At 37.4% G+C, this 18,254-nt stretch overlaps 1 protein-coding gene across 1 annotated transcript in view; it reads left to right on the top strand.

Annotated features, from left to right (window-relative positions):
• Nucleotides 1–18,254, top strand: part of LOC134546247 (carboxyl-terminal PDZ ligand of neuronal nitric oxide synthase protein-like) — a 765,750-nt gene that overhangs the window by 342,376 nt on the left and 405,120 nt on the right. The window contains exon 3 of the mRNA XM_063388932.1: nt 9,181–9,273. Coding sequence (XP_063245002.1) covers nt 9,181–9,273 — 93 coding nt within the window. The remainder of the gene's footprint in view (nt 1–9,180; nt 9,274–18,254) is intronic.

The following is an 18,254-nucleotide window of genomic DNA, read 5'->3' as shown; positions in this document are numbered from 1 at the left end:
GCTTCCAAATGTGCTGCCTTTTTTGATTGTGCTTCCAAAATGTGCTGCCTTTTTGATGGTGCTTCCAAAATGTGCTTCCTTTTTGTTGATGGTGCTTCCAAAATGTGCTTCCTTTTTGTTGATTGTGCTTCCGATTGTGCGTTGTTTCTATGATTGTGCTTCCTTTTTCGTTGAATGTGCTTCCAAATGTGCTTCCTTTTTGTGGATTGTGCTTCCAAATGTGCTTCCTTTTTGTGATTGTGCTTCCAAATGTGCTTCCTTTTTGTGATTGTGCTTCCGATTGTGCTTCCTTTTCTATGAATGTGCTTCCGATTGTGCTTCCTTTTTGTTGATTGTGCTTCCGATTGTGCGTTGTTTCTATGATTGTGCTTCCTTTTTCGTTGAATGTGCTTCCAAATGTGCTTCCTTTTTGTGGATTGTGCTTCCAAATGTGCTTCCTTTTTGTGATTGTGCTTCCAAATGTGCTTCCTTTTTGTGATTGTGCTTCCGATTGTGCTTCCTTTTCTATGAATGTGCTTCCGATTGTGCTTCCTTTTTGTTGATGGTGTTTACAAATGTGCTGCCTTTTCGTTGATGGTGCTTCCTTTTTGTTGATTGCGCATAGTAAAATATGTAGTGACTGAATATTTACTAGTTCAAAACCTCTTGGTGTTACTAAAATATTTTTCAAGGTTGCTTGGTCCTTTAGTATGTATTAAGATTTCATGATGGTCTAAATGACTGTAATTATCTAAAGACGAAGAAGGTCCTGCGGTTCTGAAAATTCTAACCTATACGTCTGATATTGTCATGACTCGGTCTCATGGTCCATAGACAATTGGCCTGTATGTGTGGCTTTGTACATGAACGATTTATAGGTTATTCAGATTATCGAATAATTAGACTTTCATGTAAGGCATAGCGGTACTGTATTTAATTCGATGGTCAGGTATATTGTCTTGAGTTGTTTTTCGTAGAGTGAATGATTAATAAATTCCACGAAAGGTAATGGAAAATAAAATATATTTAATATTTAGTTACACCTGTCACTGGTCAAGCAGTGCGTTCATTACTTCTGGAACTATTAAGAAAAGTATAATGTTATTTATATCAATTTTCTCTTTATTATGTATTTCAGAGTATATTATACTATATGTAACTTGGGTGTCCAGGTCCGATCTCAAGACACAATGCGAGCATGCTTAGGGCTTGGATGGTTGATCACCTCGTTCGAATGTTGGAGGCCGCCAGCAAGGCGGGGGACAACAACTGAAGCAACGGTACACGTGACTGGACTGGAGGGAGGTCCTAGCGGTATAAATTGAGGTCAACACCCTAGACACAGCAGTCAACACATAGTCGTGTGGGTATAGAGCTAAAATTAGTTTTATTAAATATCATTCTTACATATGTACTTTCAGGGTTTTTGTGCCTACAGTGCCCATAAAGTATATAATATATTTACGTACCTGGTTCTTCAACTTAACAAGTACTTACATTTTACATTTTTAAATTCGAATTTGTTAAAGAACAATGGCTGAAATGATGTGTGTTATAAACTATAAGTCCTTCTATAACTGGTGTGATTTATAAGACTGTTAAATTTTGAGGATAGTATGACCAATAGGATGATAATATGATGTGACATTGGTTTGATACTTCGCTTGAATGAAATTTAAATGATACCTTGAGATGAAAGCTGCAAGTGCGTGCATTGTGTGTTCATTTCATTTGATGAATTTGTTTCCAAATGCGTTACCTTATTTTGGTGCGCTTCTTCTTTCAATGGTGTTTTGACTCGAGTATTATAGTAATTGGTTCTTGATTTGACTAGAGTATTATTCCAATCGGTGCGTGTATATAAGCGAGTCCTGGACAGCAGGTCGCTCAGTTTGTTACTGACGTCGTCGGTGTAAGGATCACCTAGTTTGATTCTACTGGTGCATACGTCGTGTAATTGCCTGTTCTTGAGACTTCGATGGCATCTTTACCATCTAAAACGCTGAACTTGATGGACGACGCACCATCGTCTACGGGAACCCTGACGTCAGCTACGGTGGAGAAGGTGCAGATCCCGTCGGCAAAGATGACGCCATCAAAAGAGGAGATTTCAACAGTCGCGATACCGTTAGCAGGATAGACTTTAATGCCTGTGGTGCTGACTACGCAGGAAAACTCGTCGAACTTCGTTTCGCCCTCGATGGAAACTTCAATGACTGGTGATTCAACACCGACTAACGAACATCGGTGCTGTTACTGTGACAAGATTTTCACAAACAGTAGCAATACTCGACGACACGAGAGGAGAGAATGCGCTAAGAACCCTTATCGTAAAATGTTTGTTTGTGAGAAATGTCACAAGCAATTTGCAAGACAAGATAATATGAAAACGCACATGAAGACATGCAAAGGACCTGCTGTGCGGCAGAAAGTAAAGGTTTCGGTGCAGCAACGATGTATTGATGTTCATAAGAGTATGCCTGGAGATGGTGTAACTGCTGCAACAACATCATCTGGTTTGGGTCTGAAAGGATCGTCTTCATCACCACGGTATCCTTGCAGCTACTGTGATATGTCGTTCGCATTTTCTCATGATGCACGAAGACATGAGCGGAGTAAATGCAAGAAGAATCCATCTCGTATAAAGTTTCGCTGTGATGGGTGTCATGAATGGTTTACACGTATTGACAGTTTGCGACGACATGTGAAAAAATGCAACGGTAAAGTTCGTGTGTCTACTGAAGAACTACCTGTAGAAACTTCGACTCCTCGCTTTAGATTGGAGACTTGTAAGAGAACAAGCAAGAAAAACGATGTGCAGCAACCGATTGGTATGACGTCTGAACATGAAAATAAACCTAAGACTGTGTTCGGCGCATTACAAGTGAATGATAATGGGTTCTACTTGGCGCAGTCTGCATTTCGTGGGACATTGAAAGACTACTATTATCTAAATACGTTAGGTGAGTCGAAAGATATTTGTAATTTTCTTGATGATATCAAAGAGAACATAATCAATCAGCTTACTGATGATGTAGCAACAAACGGTTCATTAAAATACAACTTGTGGTTGGTCTGTATATATGGAAAGCCGTATCCATTCGAAGACGAAGTGAAGAAGTGTGCATTCAAGACATCGGCTGCAGTAATTTACAGTTCTAACGATGTGAAGCATACTGTTAAAAACGGTATCCAGAAACTCTGTCAAGAAGAGGAGGACTATGTCTGTAAAGGTTCTGGCTGGACTCTTTCTAGTATAAGTCGATTGGAGCTAAGAATTAGTCATTTCACGCCGCTGCGGACCTAAATGATTATAAGATTGCTGGCTTTCGCAAGTGTTCGTGTAGTAAAGTAGAAATTATGTAATAAAGTTTATTTTGTGAAAGAACTTGTGTTGTTTTCTTTCTCGAACCTGCCACTATTATATTATGTTTATTTTTTTCCATCTTCATTCCGAATCGTGTCAAGGGCCTGAGTCGACCTAATTAATCATTTTATTGTTTGCAAATTTATTTAATGAATTTGTAACTTTTTCCCGAATCTCTAGCAATATAATTACGAATTTTACAAGATGGTGGTGTTGATGGCTTATAGGATGATGGTTGTAGAGGTTTTAAAGTCTCTTTAAGAATGTTGAAGATGGTTTATTGAAATTATTATTATTTTACATAAAATTAAACATTATTGCATCGATCAGGTATCGAACAAAGGACGGGAATCCAGCGATTCGATAAATAAATTAATGGGTGATTTATTTAATGAATTTTGGAATCTTTCCCGTATTCCTAGCTAAATAATTATGGATTTTCAAGATGGTGGCCAAATGACAAGATGGTGGGTGTCACAGTAATAATAAATGATTACTGCACTCTAGCGGGTAAGAATTAAACTAACATGGCGTGAGCGCACTCTCACAAGATGGCTGCCTCCAGCAGACGAAAACAAGATGGCGGCCACCAGCAGACGAAAACAAGATGGCTGCCACCAGCAGACGAAACAAGATGGCGGCTGATGATTACATCGAATTTCAAAGTTCGAAAAAAAAAATCGAATCCAAGATGGCGGCCGTGACGAAAAGTGCAACGGTGACGTCATCATACAAAATGGCGGAAAACACATCGCCGGAATTTTCTAGAACACAATGACGTCATCCAAAATGGTGGATCCAAGATGGCGGATCCAATATGGCGGTCGGTTTCAAGGTCAAGTCCTGATAGCGGCTTAACAGTGGCTTGCGTTAGGGATGATTAAGCCACTTTTAGGACTTTTCTATCCACTGGGATTTTTACGGAATAAAACGGGAAATTTTCCCTCGAAACGGGAATTTTTCCCTCGAAACGGGAATTTTTCCCTCGAAAACGGGAAATTTTGAGTCATTTTGAGTCATTTTTGAGGAATTTTGAGGAATTTTGGGTCAAAAATGACGTCATCCAAGATGGCGGCCGGCTCCTGGCTCCTCCGCCTGTGCTTGAACCCCCCTTTTCCAACTACTGCAATCTACTCAATGTATTGTTATTAGTTGCCATTGCACTTTTGACTACCGTTCAACACAAATCCCGCCAAATGCCACTATCGCGTTATTTGTTAAGAAAACTACTTCCGGAACTAAGTTTTCAATGATGTCAATATAAAAAAATATTTAGGTGCAATTATCTTACTTAAGAGCCTTGAGTTTCTTAAATATACGGTCTTTGCACTTTATGTATATCATTTGAGATAATAGTTAAACGGATTACTGAAAACAGTTTCAGTGCACACAACTGAGTAGAATGTGTTTCTATGTTGTTTTAGTTCATAATTTGAACGCTCGAGAGTGCCGATTTTTCTTCGGAACCCATCCCCCTCCTACCCTCCTCCCCCTCAAGTCACCGATAGATGCTGTTATATGTTTTGAGCTATGAAAACTACGTCGGAAACGGCAGGGTGACTTGGAAATACAATATCTGCAGAATAGTGGCAAATTTTCAATTGTGCCAAATAACCTCCTATTGGTATTTAAAAGATATTAAAAAATATAGTCTAGAATATGAATATATTGTGTTTTTAAAAAAGTCTCATTTAAACATGAAAAGTAATTTTGACGAAATGAAAAGTCTTATTGAACTATATTCAACTGGAATAACAAGCATTCTATGCACTTAAAATAAGGGTATTTAATGTGGGAAATGTTTATAATGCTCTAAAAAAAATCTGAATTGTTGGTGAAATTTTCACATTTATTAGGTGCCCTTTTTTTACATCCGACTGAATAATCTCCAACAAAATAAAGTCCATACAGATTATAGACATATTATGTCTGCCGCAGTAAGTCATTCCGGGACCATCGTTATGATCCATCAATTCCAGTAGTTTACAGTTATCTTATTTGTCGCTCAGAACACAGCGGTTCAACAGCCATACAGAAAATCTTGAACCATGATCAAACCAGTTTATGAAACAAGTTCATGCTTGAATTCTAAGTTGCAGTTGGCTATAAGCCAATCACTGCTGTATACTGTGACTGCCACATGATAAAATTAAACGTGTTGGAAGTTATTGTTAAACCGTTCCCTGGATAGCTGTCCAGTATTAACTGGGCACATAATAAACATGATATAACAAAATTAAGTCAATTTTTTGAATATTAGATTCTGTTTTCCATGATTTGAAAGAAATTATGTTTGAATGAAAAATTATATTATGCGCCAATTTCATAAGAAATCCTCAGTATTATTTCGAAAAAACGTATTTCATGTATCAAAAATTAACCATAGCTATGTGTCGTAAAAAGTTACAGTATCTCCCTTGTAATGCAACGACCTATTTCTGGGAAAATGGTTTCCAAAGGAATCTTTTGTAAAAGTACAGACTTTTTTCTGTGTATTTTCTCAGTGAGTGCTACCTTGAAATTAAATAATCATTTGTTAAGCAGCATCAGTTAAGGACTAACTGGAAACAGATTGAGTTGTGTCTCTATGTTATGTTTACATAAAAAAAATCGTTTTCTCTGATCGGTCAAACCCAGTAGTAAATACTCACTTTTTTTGTCGTTTTTGGAAGCACCTCAATTTTCAGTCTGGCGAAAGTCCCAAAGAAGCAGACTAACTTCCTGGCACTGTTCATGCCTATTATCTGTTGGATTATTTCATTTTCAAGCCATTACATTTTTATAGCAGTTTCAAAGGATGTTTCACTGTATTGACATGAACTAATGCGTTTTGTTGTTGATTTTTAGGCCAAAAATATATCACACTTTAGCTGCTAATTGTAAAAGACATCAGGAAAATGCCCAAAACTTAATTTTGTTATTACTAATTCAATCATGCCGGTTACTATAACTTAATTTTATCTGTTTGCTAAGCTGGGTTAACGAACACAACTCAACTACTGAAGCTCCATTTTCTAAATCATTATTTCTTTCATTAAGACCTGTAATTAGCAAGAGGACGAAAAATCCAAAATGGTGGATGGAAGCCGAGCAACGGAGTCGTGTGAAGAGGAAATCTAAATCATTTACTTCACATCATCTGCAATCTAAACTAAATAGAATGTCTTTCCGATAAGTTTAGAAAGTCTCGAGAGTGACTTTGAAAATAAAATTATTTGCCCCGAAAACATAAAACATTGTTTTTTGGAATGCGGTCTTCAGACCTGCGAGGCAAGGAATAAGAAAAAAAAATGGGTTCGTGGCTGCTACGCGCGTTAGATGTGAAACTTCACAGATAAGATGGATAGGAAATTTTTAGTGTACTCTAATAGCCTATTTGAAACATAAGTAATAATGCGTTGAAAATATGCCGTTATTTACTAGTGTCAGTGGAATCAAAGAATGAATTAATGGGTTAATGATAGTTAAATATGATACATAACCCTATTGGAACTGTCTATAAAAATGTCAAAATTATTATAATGCTAATATCGCATTTAACCTCAGAGTTGAGGGTTTAGAGTTGCGAATTACATGTTTAGAAAGCACCTATGTAAAAGTAGGAAAGTATGTAAACGTATTTAAACGTTTGCAAAAATACGTAACAATTATGTTAAAGTAAAAGAATGCAAATATATGCAAGAGTAGGATAAATCATGTAAACTTTTGCAGAAGTATTTAAAGTATACGAAATCATGCGCTGCTGCTCTGCCATCTGTAACCGACTGTAAATATGTTTAAATTGAAAAAAAAAATGGCATCGTGCCATTTAGCAATATTATGTCATACGTTACACACGTTAACTCCGTTACCTACACATTTCCTGTACCCTGTGATTCTGATAATACTCTACCGGTTGTAAATAAAATAAAAAAATTCCACTCCAAAAAGAATTTCGCAGCTACTTTTTTTTTTTAAGAAGCTAAAAGGTCCGTGTTACGAGTGCCCTTCGCAGTCTTCAGCCCTCGGGTCTCCCGTCCCTACTCGACCTTTTCTTCGTCGAGGAAGTCCCTCCCCTCGCCCCTCGTGCCTCATAAGGGCTCTCCACGCTCGGCGCGGGGGAAGCCCACGCAATAATCCGAGTCTCGACTTGGAAATAGAATTGGATTGCGGGCCGGGGAGGTCTCTGGAAAAAAGGGTAGTGGCGGTAAAAGGGGGGGGGGGGGGGATATTTCGCGGGAAGGATTTTGTGGGCTGCCTGCCTTTCATTCCAGCAGCGAGGGTAACTCCCACCCCTCCGCCTTTAACCCATTGGCTGTCAGTCAGACGGGAATAATACGCAGGGTTTGGCAGTGTCCCGTCAGGGGTGGACACTACAGGGCGCAGCGAGCAAGTTTTAAGAACCGTGGAAATATTAAAAAAAAAACAAAAAAAAAACATTATAGGCTTCTGTATTATACTTAACACTGATATGACTCTAAATTTTGCACATGCTGAATCTTGAAGAAAAGAAATATTAAAAAAGAAAGGCGCTGATGTGTAACATCTAACCTCGGTAACGAGCAAATTAATGTGTTTTCATTTTGCAAATACAATTTTAATACGAATCTCGGAGACAAAATTTAACGTTTAATTCTTTAAAATAATGTCGGAGCAGCTACTTCGACTATCGAATTATTCGATTTCAAAACAGAAAAAATGAACCAGTTCCGATAAAAGCGAAAAATACTTGGAAAAATAATAAACCCTGGCTTTGGACTTGATTTTTGACAAGGAATTGGATTAAAATACTGTCCATATTCTTAAAATTCATTAAACTTTTAATGCTATAAAGTTTCCCTGAAGGTTTGTGAACTTTAGTTTGCGATATCCCCATAGATATCAGCACCGTATGCACGAAATTACTTCATCCAAATGCCGTATACCGAGAGATTAGATGTTACACATCAAAAAATGAATAAATAAAATCGTGGTATGATAGTGACAGGCGTGTTTGCTACAAGAAATCTCATTCATTGTTTGGATTTTTTTTTTGTGAAAAATTCTTGAATTTGATGTGTAGGTGTGCAATACTACAATGGCAGCAGATCAAACAACATCGAGTTGCTCTTCTTCACTCTAACATCTTTTTTTTTAGCTAAACAAAACGTTGCAATAAAGCCCCGTTGAAAGTTTGCACAGCCGCGAAAATTCTCTTCTGCACACTTCCCACACTCCACCCCCTCTCCAGGTTTACGTTTATTCACCATATACCAGGGAGTTGCGGTGTTCCAGTTGGAAGCATATCAAACACTTTTTAAATGTAGTCGACTAAAGAGTCATCTGGAATGATCATTACTCAGTTTACCAGAGAAATGTTATTAATGTAACTTTAAAGCCTAATTTCCATGTAACTACTTCTTTTCAAGTAAATAAATAAATAATATCATTTTCTCTGAGTGGAGGATTTTCAATGCTGTTAAAAAAAAGTTACTCGTGTAATTTTTGTGGAATTTTTACTAAAATCCTATATATGTCCAAATATTTATCATGAATCTTTTTCTATGACTGACATACCTGCATCCTTTATGCACAATGAAGTGTTTGTATGCCAGTTTGTGAGTGCTTTCAAACCATGTAGCATCACGTTACTTTTTATAATTTCTGCGCATAACGGTGAAGTAAAGCATTTCTTAAGATGTTTAATGATGAGATACTGTCATTTGGACATGGTGTTAATTTGTTAAGTCTCCAGTCGAATGTATTTCTTATTTTTATTTATATTTATTGCTTTTGTAAAACGTTCCCTGTGAAGTGCTCATGATTTGGACCACCTGGCATGGCCCGTGACGCCGCCTTCTTGTTGGTTGTTGCAGTACGAGTTCAAGACCAAGGGCATCAAGAAAAGGAAGGTGACCTTGGAGGTGTCTGTGGATGGCGTAAGGGTCACGCTACGAAAAAAGAAAAAGGTCAGTAACATTTACGTATCCGTCTCCCTTGCTTGAAAATATGCCGGAATCCCATAAAGGAAATAACGAAAACTTCTCGTGTTGCCTTCCATACCAATGCAAAATTGCCGCTAACTATTGTATTTTACCAAAAATATTTGTAATTTGTTGTCCATTCCTGAATTTTTTCTCAGGCGAATAGCGTAAACCAGCAGTGACTTACGCCACATATATTATTTTATACAAAATATATTGTTTGAGAGAGTATAATAAATTAGAAATTTATTTATTAAGCCCTCTGTGAACCATTGGAAATAAAATTCGCAGAAAGAAAATAGCCAATAGCGATGTGCTCTTTTTTGGAGTGTGGTCCTGTATGATGTTGTGGAAACTTGCACGCACCATGGAACCATTTGGGGGGGGGGGGGGGGTACTAAAAGCTAATGAAATTTATATACATATATATACAATATATATAGGAAATATCAGCTTAGAAACTAAGTTGATTGATTTAAATTTTAAGAAAATTTTAAAACACAGACGGACAAAGTGGGTTAACAACGACGAGACGGTTGCAACAACAATAGTAAATAAAGACAAGAAATGACCTTACACAACACAACTACTACACATAGACGCAAAGATAAACCCAACGATGTGACCAAAAATATAGTCTTGAAAACACAACGACGTCAGCTGACTAATTCTAGTTCCTCCCATGGAATTTTCTTTGCTATGTTTTTTTTTTTACTTTTTTTGACATCTGCTGATTTTAGCTTGTTTTCCTTGAGTTCGCATATTAATTTTTTGTCCGTTGTTGAGATTTCTTATGACATACAGTATAACCAGCAATGGCATACGTCAAAACAAAAATATAAAATTAAAATAGAAAAGATGTGTTTAAAAAACGGGAGAAAGAAGTACAATATTAGAAATAAAACTAGGAGATGAGATATAAACTAAGTCGGACACTTTATATGAGAAGAGACAATTTACTGAAAATAGCATTAGACGTCGTGATGTCAGTTTTCCGCTCTCATTTTCTTTCTTTCCCAACATCCCTGGACAGGTGTCGTTGCGTTTATCGTCTCTAATGACCTTGCTGCCACCGAAGCGTTAAGCCCATATAAAATTAAAAGCACCATTAAATTTTTTTTTAATTTTGGTTGGAAATATATATATATATTTTTACTTTCGAAACCACCCCTCCCCCCAAGGTGTGAGGTTTAAACATTATTTATGTATTTTATTTTGCACGATATTGAAACAAAGTTTAAAACCAAGAGGTATTAATTTTTTTTTTGAAATTTTTTTTTGAGAAATTTTCCTGTGTTTTACCGGAAAGTGGTCTGCAAAACTTGAAAGTTTTTGAACGAGTTGTATTTTCACAGAAGTACACAAATAAATTTCATAAACCATTTTATGCAAACACAACCACACAACAACAAATAGTAACCCATTAAGTTGTCAAGAAAGGCAAAATATTCTTCACAGCTCTAAATGTACTTATTAACTTAAAAGTGTTTTTTTTTTATCTGGACTGTAATATAATGATAACATAATTTTACAAATGGTATAAAAAGTTCGTAATATAGATAAATACTGAACACTATACACGTGCTACCTTTAATTTTATAAATCTATGCTGGTACTGGAATAAAAGGATATTTTTCCGGAAAACAATACGTGGTTATATTTTTCCAAAAAAATTTCCGAACGGAAAATGATAGCGTATATAGCCAATGTGTTAATCCAGTTTGTCGGCTTCTTCTCTTACAAAATAGTTTTACAGCAGTAAAAGACTTGATTGATTTAAACTGAACTCTCAGTGATCCGTTGCATCCGTCCGTCATCCGCAGACGAGAGAACGACCTGTAAGGTCGGGCATACACAGAATGAAGCACGAAACGACATGACGCAACATGTTGTCCGACAGTAGTTGCCTTCCATGTATTTACGCACAAGCAATGCACACAGAATCAGACGTGGCACGACGCCACAAAACTGTCGCGACCAGACACGAAGCGACAACATCGAATGGCTGCTCCAACTTTGTCGCGATGAGACACGAAGCGACAACCTCGAATGACTGCTCTAACTTCGCCGCGAGCAGACTTTCTGATGTCTGGAGTGTTCTGCGCATTAGCGAGTTCAAAAAAAAAGTATTATCAACAAAGGCATGCGGTGGTGTGTTTATAGCTGACTAGTTAAAGACTGTTTTTACGAACTTAAAAATAAAGGAGGTTCTCAATTCGTCTGTTATATGTTTTTTATGTATGTTCGGGCATAACTTCTTTGTTTATGAACCGATTTTATTGATTTTTTTTTAGTTGGATTCACTACAGCTCCAATGTGGTCCCATTTTAATTTAATCGTTATTGGACCTTGTACTTGGAAGATACACAAGTGAACTTCTAAAATCAAATATGAAATGTATAGTGATTGAGATATTGTTATGTTTATGACAATCTCAAAACAAGATAGGAACCTAACTATGGTCAAGGACGTGCTGGACTGGACTTGGACTACGAAGGTTAACGACAAACAGCACGAATGTGTATATTGAGTTATTATGAATATTATGTCAATACTATAGGTAGGTACATTACTATAGAAATAAACAGAAACACATCGGAACACTTTAGCAAAAATAATAGCATAAATACGGTAAACTGATTTATTGTGTTTGAATTATGCAATTTTTAATATATGTTATAAGTAAAAAGGATAATTTGTTAGTGTATAAAGTAAATTACAGGACGAAGTTAGACTTCGCAATCGTATCATTTCTTGCAATCCTCTTTCGTCGTGTGGCCTACTCAGTAATTTATTTGATTCTAAATCAGACAATGCTTTTTCTTCCAAGGTTTTCACACGACTGAGAGCTATATACATATGACCTTTAGCGAAATTTTTGTTCCTAGGTCTACAACAGCTTTATCAAACGTAATGCCCAGCTTAGAATTATAGGTAACATTCGGTGCACGACGTCTCCGTACCCTTTAGTCGCCTGAAATGTTGCAACAACAAGCGTTATCGCAACCAAGCCATCTTCATCTTTCATTCTGCTTCCAGTCGTATCATCATCAAATTGTATTCATACACATTCAGGTAATTTGCTTTCTTTGATTTGTTCTCTCCGAAGAGCAGGATACTTTGATTTCTTGATAATCCCTATTGCTCCATTTACAAGCCGGTCTGGGACGGATATATTTCGCCTTAGCATGACCCGGAATTCTTCAGCCAACTTCAGCGTTGATGATAAACCTCCGCAGTTATTGACATCCTTTTGAACGACAATGTTTAGTGGCGTCTTTCCACGAGTGGCTATTTCACGAGACTCATCTACAGCATTTATGGTGTAAACTCTGCGTATTTTCGCAGTTGCTGCTGTCATGGTATCGTTGTAAGCATCCACTTGTTTCACAGTGGGATATATTCGAACTGAAACTCCGTCAGAAAACTCCCTGTTAAAGATATTCTGCGACGTTCACATAGCAATGGCTTCTGATTGCAGGTAATTCACCAACTCGCAAATTAATTTACAGATCGATGAATTCACTATCGTTTTCTGTTGCAAAACAATATGGTTGTAAAAAAACGGAGGCAGTTGGATAATTTCACCAAAGAGTAAGATGTTAACTCCGCCAAATAATTTCTCGTTGATTTGAAATTCGTGTAGACTGTTACACTCAACTCTCTCTTGTGGACTTGTGTAACTAGTGGATCTTGTAGTTTCAAAAGGCTGAACAAAAAGGCGTAATTTCGTCTTGATATAAGTACCTCTCTGTTTATTTACCCCTTAATTACTTTCACATTAAAATTATAACATTTGATCAATTGATTAACAAATATATTAAAATTATAAAAATATATAAAAATATTTTAAAATTAAATCATTTAAATAATGGGCTTGCCCCAAATTAGAAAATTACCAGTAAGTTTCATTGGACATAATTTAAACAGAATCAGAAACAATAAACAGGTTAAGTTTTACAATCCCAGCATTAGCGCTTACAGCGATTAAAGTCCCGAAAGAAAAATTTCTGGTGTTCCGATTTTTTCAACTTCGTGATCGAATGGTTATTCTGAAGACATAAAAAAAAGCAGGAGGACTGGAGGTTTGACGTTCGCTGGCCGAAGTTGAGCTTTTAACATGGCGTCAGGGTGCCCTAGTCGTCCTGACTGCTGGAGGAAGGACTCGAGGGTGGTGTTGTTAGGTCCGCATCCGGCCCATGGACCCTGTCTGTGAACAGGTCAGAATCAAACATGATCAGAACTGGTTCACATACAGTTAGCAAAATAGGCAGAAAATGCCTACTAAAAACGATGATGGTCGGGGAATAAAGTTTGTCAAAAACTCACCATACAGGGAGATGGCTCTAGCGTCAACCAGGGTGCGGAGCTCGCGAACACGCGGTTGTCGCGGACATTTCCATAATTTAAAATAATTAGAAAATATTACTAAGTATTATTAACGAAGCATGACTATTTATATGAGGTACACAGACTAACTAATTAATAATTACTAAAATGTTTTAGGGACCACATCCCTTGAATAGCTAGCTGATGACATAGTTGAACAACGACCGGAGTGAAGTCTTGTTGCACAGCTCTCCGACGATACGGTGTGGTCCGTCTGCTCCCGCGGCACGAAGTATCCTCGGGACGGCAGCGACTCGTAATTAAACGGCAAGGTCCGGAAGCCGAAAGGTTCCGAAGATTTCCGTAGGGGGTGGTGGAGAAAATCTGACTTGGATATCTCGAAGTTGGTGGTTCTGGTCGATGTCAGTGCGACCTACTGAGGAGTGTTCGAAACAAGGAGAGATCAACTCGTGTATCTCTCGCACGAGAGGCATGGAGCTTATGGTGGGGACTAGTGCAGTGCTCTGGTGGCTTGGAAATGAACTACGATGCATTGTTTGTTGCGTGAGGTGCCAGGGGGCAGGCGTTTAGCGGGCGTTCAAACACCCAGGAGAAACAACTCGCAAATCTGCCACGAGAGGGCAGAGGCGGTGCCTTCGCAGGCCGATGGGCGTGACCTCAAGACAGGCCGGGGTTGGTGACTGGCCAGTGAACTATGCCTGGTTCCCTGGAAAGGCTGGAGAGAGGTGGTGGGGTGGAAACTGCCCGGCTGTGGGAAATTAAGCAAGGGACGTGCCGAAACATAAGTTAATTGTGCCTGAAATCGCTCGCGTAAGGCTGGCTCTCAGAACCTATCTGCTCTAATAGCTTGCAGAACATAGCACTTTTTGTTACGGCTCGGAGGAGAATTACAGGCGATAGGCGTGCACCAAGGCGCAGATAAAACGAGCGCACAGTCTGACTTGCACTGGGTCGGCAAAACCAGATTCAGTGCTGGGAAAAGACTGGGGAAACTGGCCTGACGAAGGTTAAACGGGAGTGTACAGAGAGCGGAAAAGTTAAAATCTTTTAGCTGCAAAAATGACTGGCAAAATTATTTTTCAAAATTCAAATTTAGAATTGTGCCAAAAATACTAATTGGTGGCATAAGACGTAAATTGGTAATTCTGAAAGTCTTGTAGGAGACCACGGAAATTTCGTAAATGACTAGCCAATTTATATGGCTCCACTTGCGTCTCTCTTGTATAAGCTTCTGTCCAGTCAAACGTTTAAATGTCACAGTGTTGCCTTTTTCGATAGGAAGTAAAATTCCAGAATGAATAGTCTTTGCCAAATATATGTCGGGCAGCAACTCCACTTAAGGTTGTAACTTCCATAAATTTTGGTTTGAGTAATGCGTTTGGCTAATTCATGTGGTACAGTACCAACTCCCATCTTACTCCAATATGTTTGAGGCAGAACTTTACATTTTTAATAGTGTTGAGCATCCAGAACACGTTACTATTCCTAATGACTGAAACTAATTCTGGAGGCAAACTAACACGCGGTTGCAGATTAAGTGATTTTTTGCATAATACACATGGTCATCTGAAAAATGTCAATGGCTGTTCGAAATTGTTCAAACCTTAATATATATTTTTAACGGTGTGCTGCGTCTCTTAAACTATTTAATTGACTGTTCCTTTCTTCTGAAGTTTCATTTAGCACCCTCTGTAAAGAATAATTACGTAATGCGCTTAATTGTTGTGATTGCTGTTCATCCGATTCATTAAATTTAAACAATGAACACATTCTTCCTCTGTTTCGCTGGCCAGTCGCCAGCAAATAAAAGTAAGTCGATGAGCACGTTGTTCAACACCTGCAGTGGTTAAATTATCACGTATCATGGTAAAGCGATGGTCTCGATCTTCTTGACTTTCGTTTCTTATTTTATTTTACACATAAGCTTTCACATCCGACAATCTATTTTCGCTCCTATGTGCTTTCAATCGTATCTTTTAATATTTTTTCCTAAGTGTTTCTGTCTTCAGTTAAAACTACCCGTCGTTTCCTCATTCGATAAGTGTCTTTACAAGGTCTGCCTATCATTAAAAATTGAAAAAAATAATTAAAAAAATAATAATCAACTTCAAAATACACACAAGTTACGTAAGTTTACTAAAGAGTAGAAAATAAATATTTATATAATAAATTAATACTTAATTTTTTATTCCAGTTATTGTCATTATAAACCTATTATTTATTATGGAATTATTAATTGTTTTATAATTTTGAAGTCGGTGCCTAGTATAACATAAAAATTATATAACTTAATTGTATAGTATTTGATATATAGAGCAACATTTATCCATCGCAAACACACACACTTAAAGGTATGACTACAGAGCTAAATACCGGACACTGTCTGGAGATCATGGCCACCACTGCGCCCGTGCTCCTAGCGACTAGCCTTAGAGCTGATTTTAAACAGTATTTGAAATTTAGTGACTATCAGTAACAATTATAGTGAACTTTTGAACTGAAACTTCTTTGGTCGCTATGAGATTAAAATTTCAATGTCGATATTTAATGAAACATTTTCGTAAAACAGTTTGGGAAACATTTCTAACTTGAAAACTACAGAGAATAGGTATATGGCCAAAAAGTTATGAAGATAGCATTAGTATACATTATTAGTTGAGGTTTGAAATTCAAGGGAAGTTTAGCATCTATTACGTGTATTGAGTTACATTTTTTTTAATGTTATATTAGGCACCGACTTCAAAATTATAAAACAATAATTACATAATAATAAGTTCATAATTATAATCAACGAAAAAAAGTATTAATTTCGTGTATAAAACTTTTTTTTTTTTGCTTTTTAGTGAACTTTGTGTATTTTGAAGACGGTTATTATTTTTAAAAAAAAGTTGTTTATCTATTATTACTTTGATTTTTTTTAATATTCACTTGTAAAGTATTTTAATTTAATTTTCCTCACTATTGTGCTGGATGCAACCTATTAGAATGTTTATTATAGGAAGGAAATATATTTTATAATCCATTTTAGAACGATTATTACGACAACAATTTAATTTCAAGAATGTGGAATGAGATATCGTAACGAAAGTACGGTGTTACGCTGTCACGAGAAGACGGTGCACTGTTTATATATATATATATATATATATATATATATATATATAAGAGTGCACCGTCTTATATATATATAATGTAACCTACTTATGTAAATTTACACATATTTTTAGATTTATAGAGTTACATGAAAACAACAAAAATTTATTTGTAGACCGTTCCCGGAATATCTTTCCAGTATAAACAGCGCACATTAATAAGCACAATAAAACAAAATCAAGTCAAATTACTGAACTATCGTTCATTGTTTATATGGTTAAAAAAAGGTTATGCTTGAATGAAACATCAATTAAAATATACAATAATGCGGCAATTTTCGTAAGAAATACCTACTCAGTATTATATCTAAAAACCTATTTCATAATGCAGAAATAACCTTAGCCTTGTGTTGTACAAATATCTTTCTGGTAGTATTACAAACGTTTTTTTTCAGCAACTGGTTTTTGAAAGGACTCTTCTGTTAAAGTACATCCCCCCCCCTGTTAAGCTGTCGCGAGGCATCGCGCGGTGTCGCGCCGTGTCCCGTGGCGGCCGGCCTGTTGCCGGGCGCTAGCTCATCTCCCGGTCGGCCCGTCCTCGGGAGATGTTCCACTCGGGCGCCCCGCCCTTCCAGGCGTTCCGGCCGGCGCCGGGGGAAGTTGTGTTCGCTGTCCGGAGGCTGTTCCCTCGCCGAGGGGTCGGCCAGTCCGCGGCTGTAACCACCTCCCCTCCACTGCTTGTCTACCGCGCCGGTGAAGCGTGAGGATTTCCCTCGCGCTAACAAGGGACGTGGAGCGGTATCCCAGCATCCCCTGCGTCCCGTCCGAACCACCAGCCCAACCCCTTCCCCCCTCCTTTCCTTCCGCTGCCGTCCTCCCTGGGGGTGGATTCATGACGATCTCCGTCCTACAAAGGAACAGGAAAAAAGAAGTTTCGTCTCGCCCAACTCTCTCTTTTCTTTTACGTGCGAGGTAAAAAGGAGGGTAAAAATTAACGTCATAAAAATAACTGCTATAAAAAGTAAGTTCCGAAGTTGAGAGATAAAAATATTCACGAGTGAAATGAGTTGGGTAAGAAATCGTATAGCTAGCTGTTGTCATTTATTTTATTTTTTAATTTTGCAATTTTGCTTTCTGTAGTAATTTGCAAGAGACTTTATTTAGTAAATGAGGGAAAATTAACTACATATATAATTTTTATTCTACAGCAGTTTGTGACTCTTAATATTCCAGAAAGTCCTAGTCACGCTAAGAACTTTGCTAAAACGAGACAGAAAGAAGAAAAAACAAATTTTTGTAAGGTGTTGGGCTGGGTGTTACCAGAATTATCATGTTTAAAAATTCTAGAAACAGCCTTACGATTTTTTTAAAATAAAAATGTCACGTTATAAATTATTGAGGATCTGAAAACGTGTTTAAGGGCTGTAGATATGTTTTTTTTTTTTTTTTAACCAGACACATTTCATTGATCTTGAAGAATAAGCGACAGAAGAGCACTGAACACCACGTGAAACTGTTTACAAA

The sequence above is a fragment of the Bacillus rossius genome, chromosome 1 (genome assembly GCF_032445375.1).
Source record: "Bacillus rossius redtenbacheri isolate Brsri chromosome 1, Brsri_v3, whole genome shotgun sequence".
Classification (NCBI taxonomy): domain Eukaryota; kingdom Metazoa; phylum Arthropoda; class Insecta; order Phasmatodea; family Bacillidae; genus Bacillus; species Bacillus rossius.
This window is presented reverse-complemented; position numbering and strand designations above follow the sequence as displayed.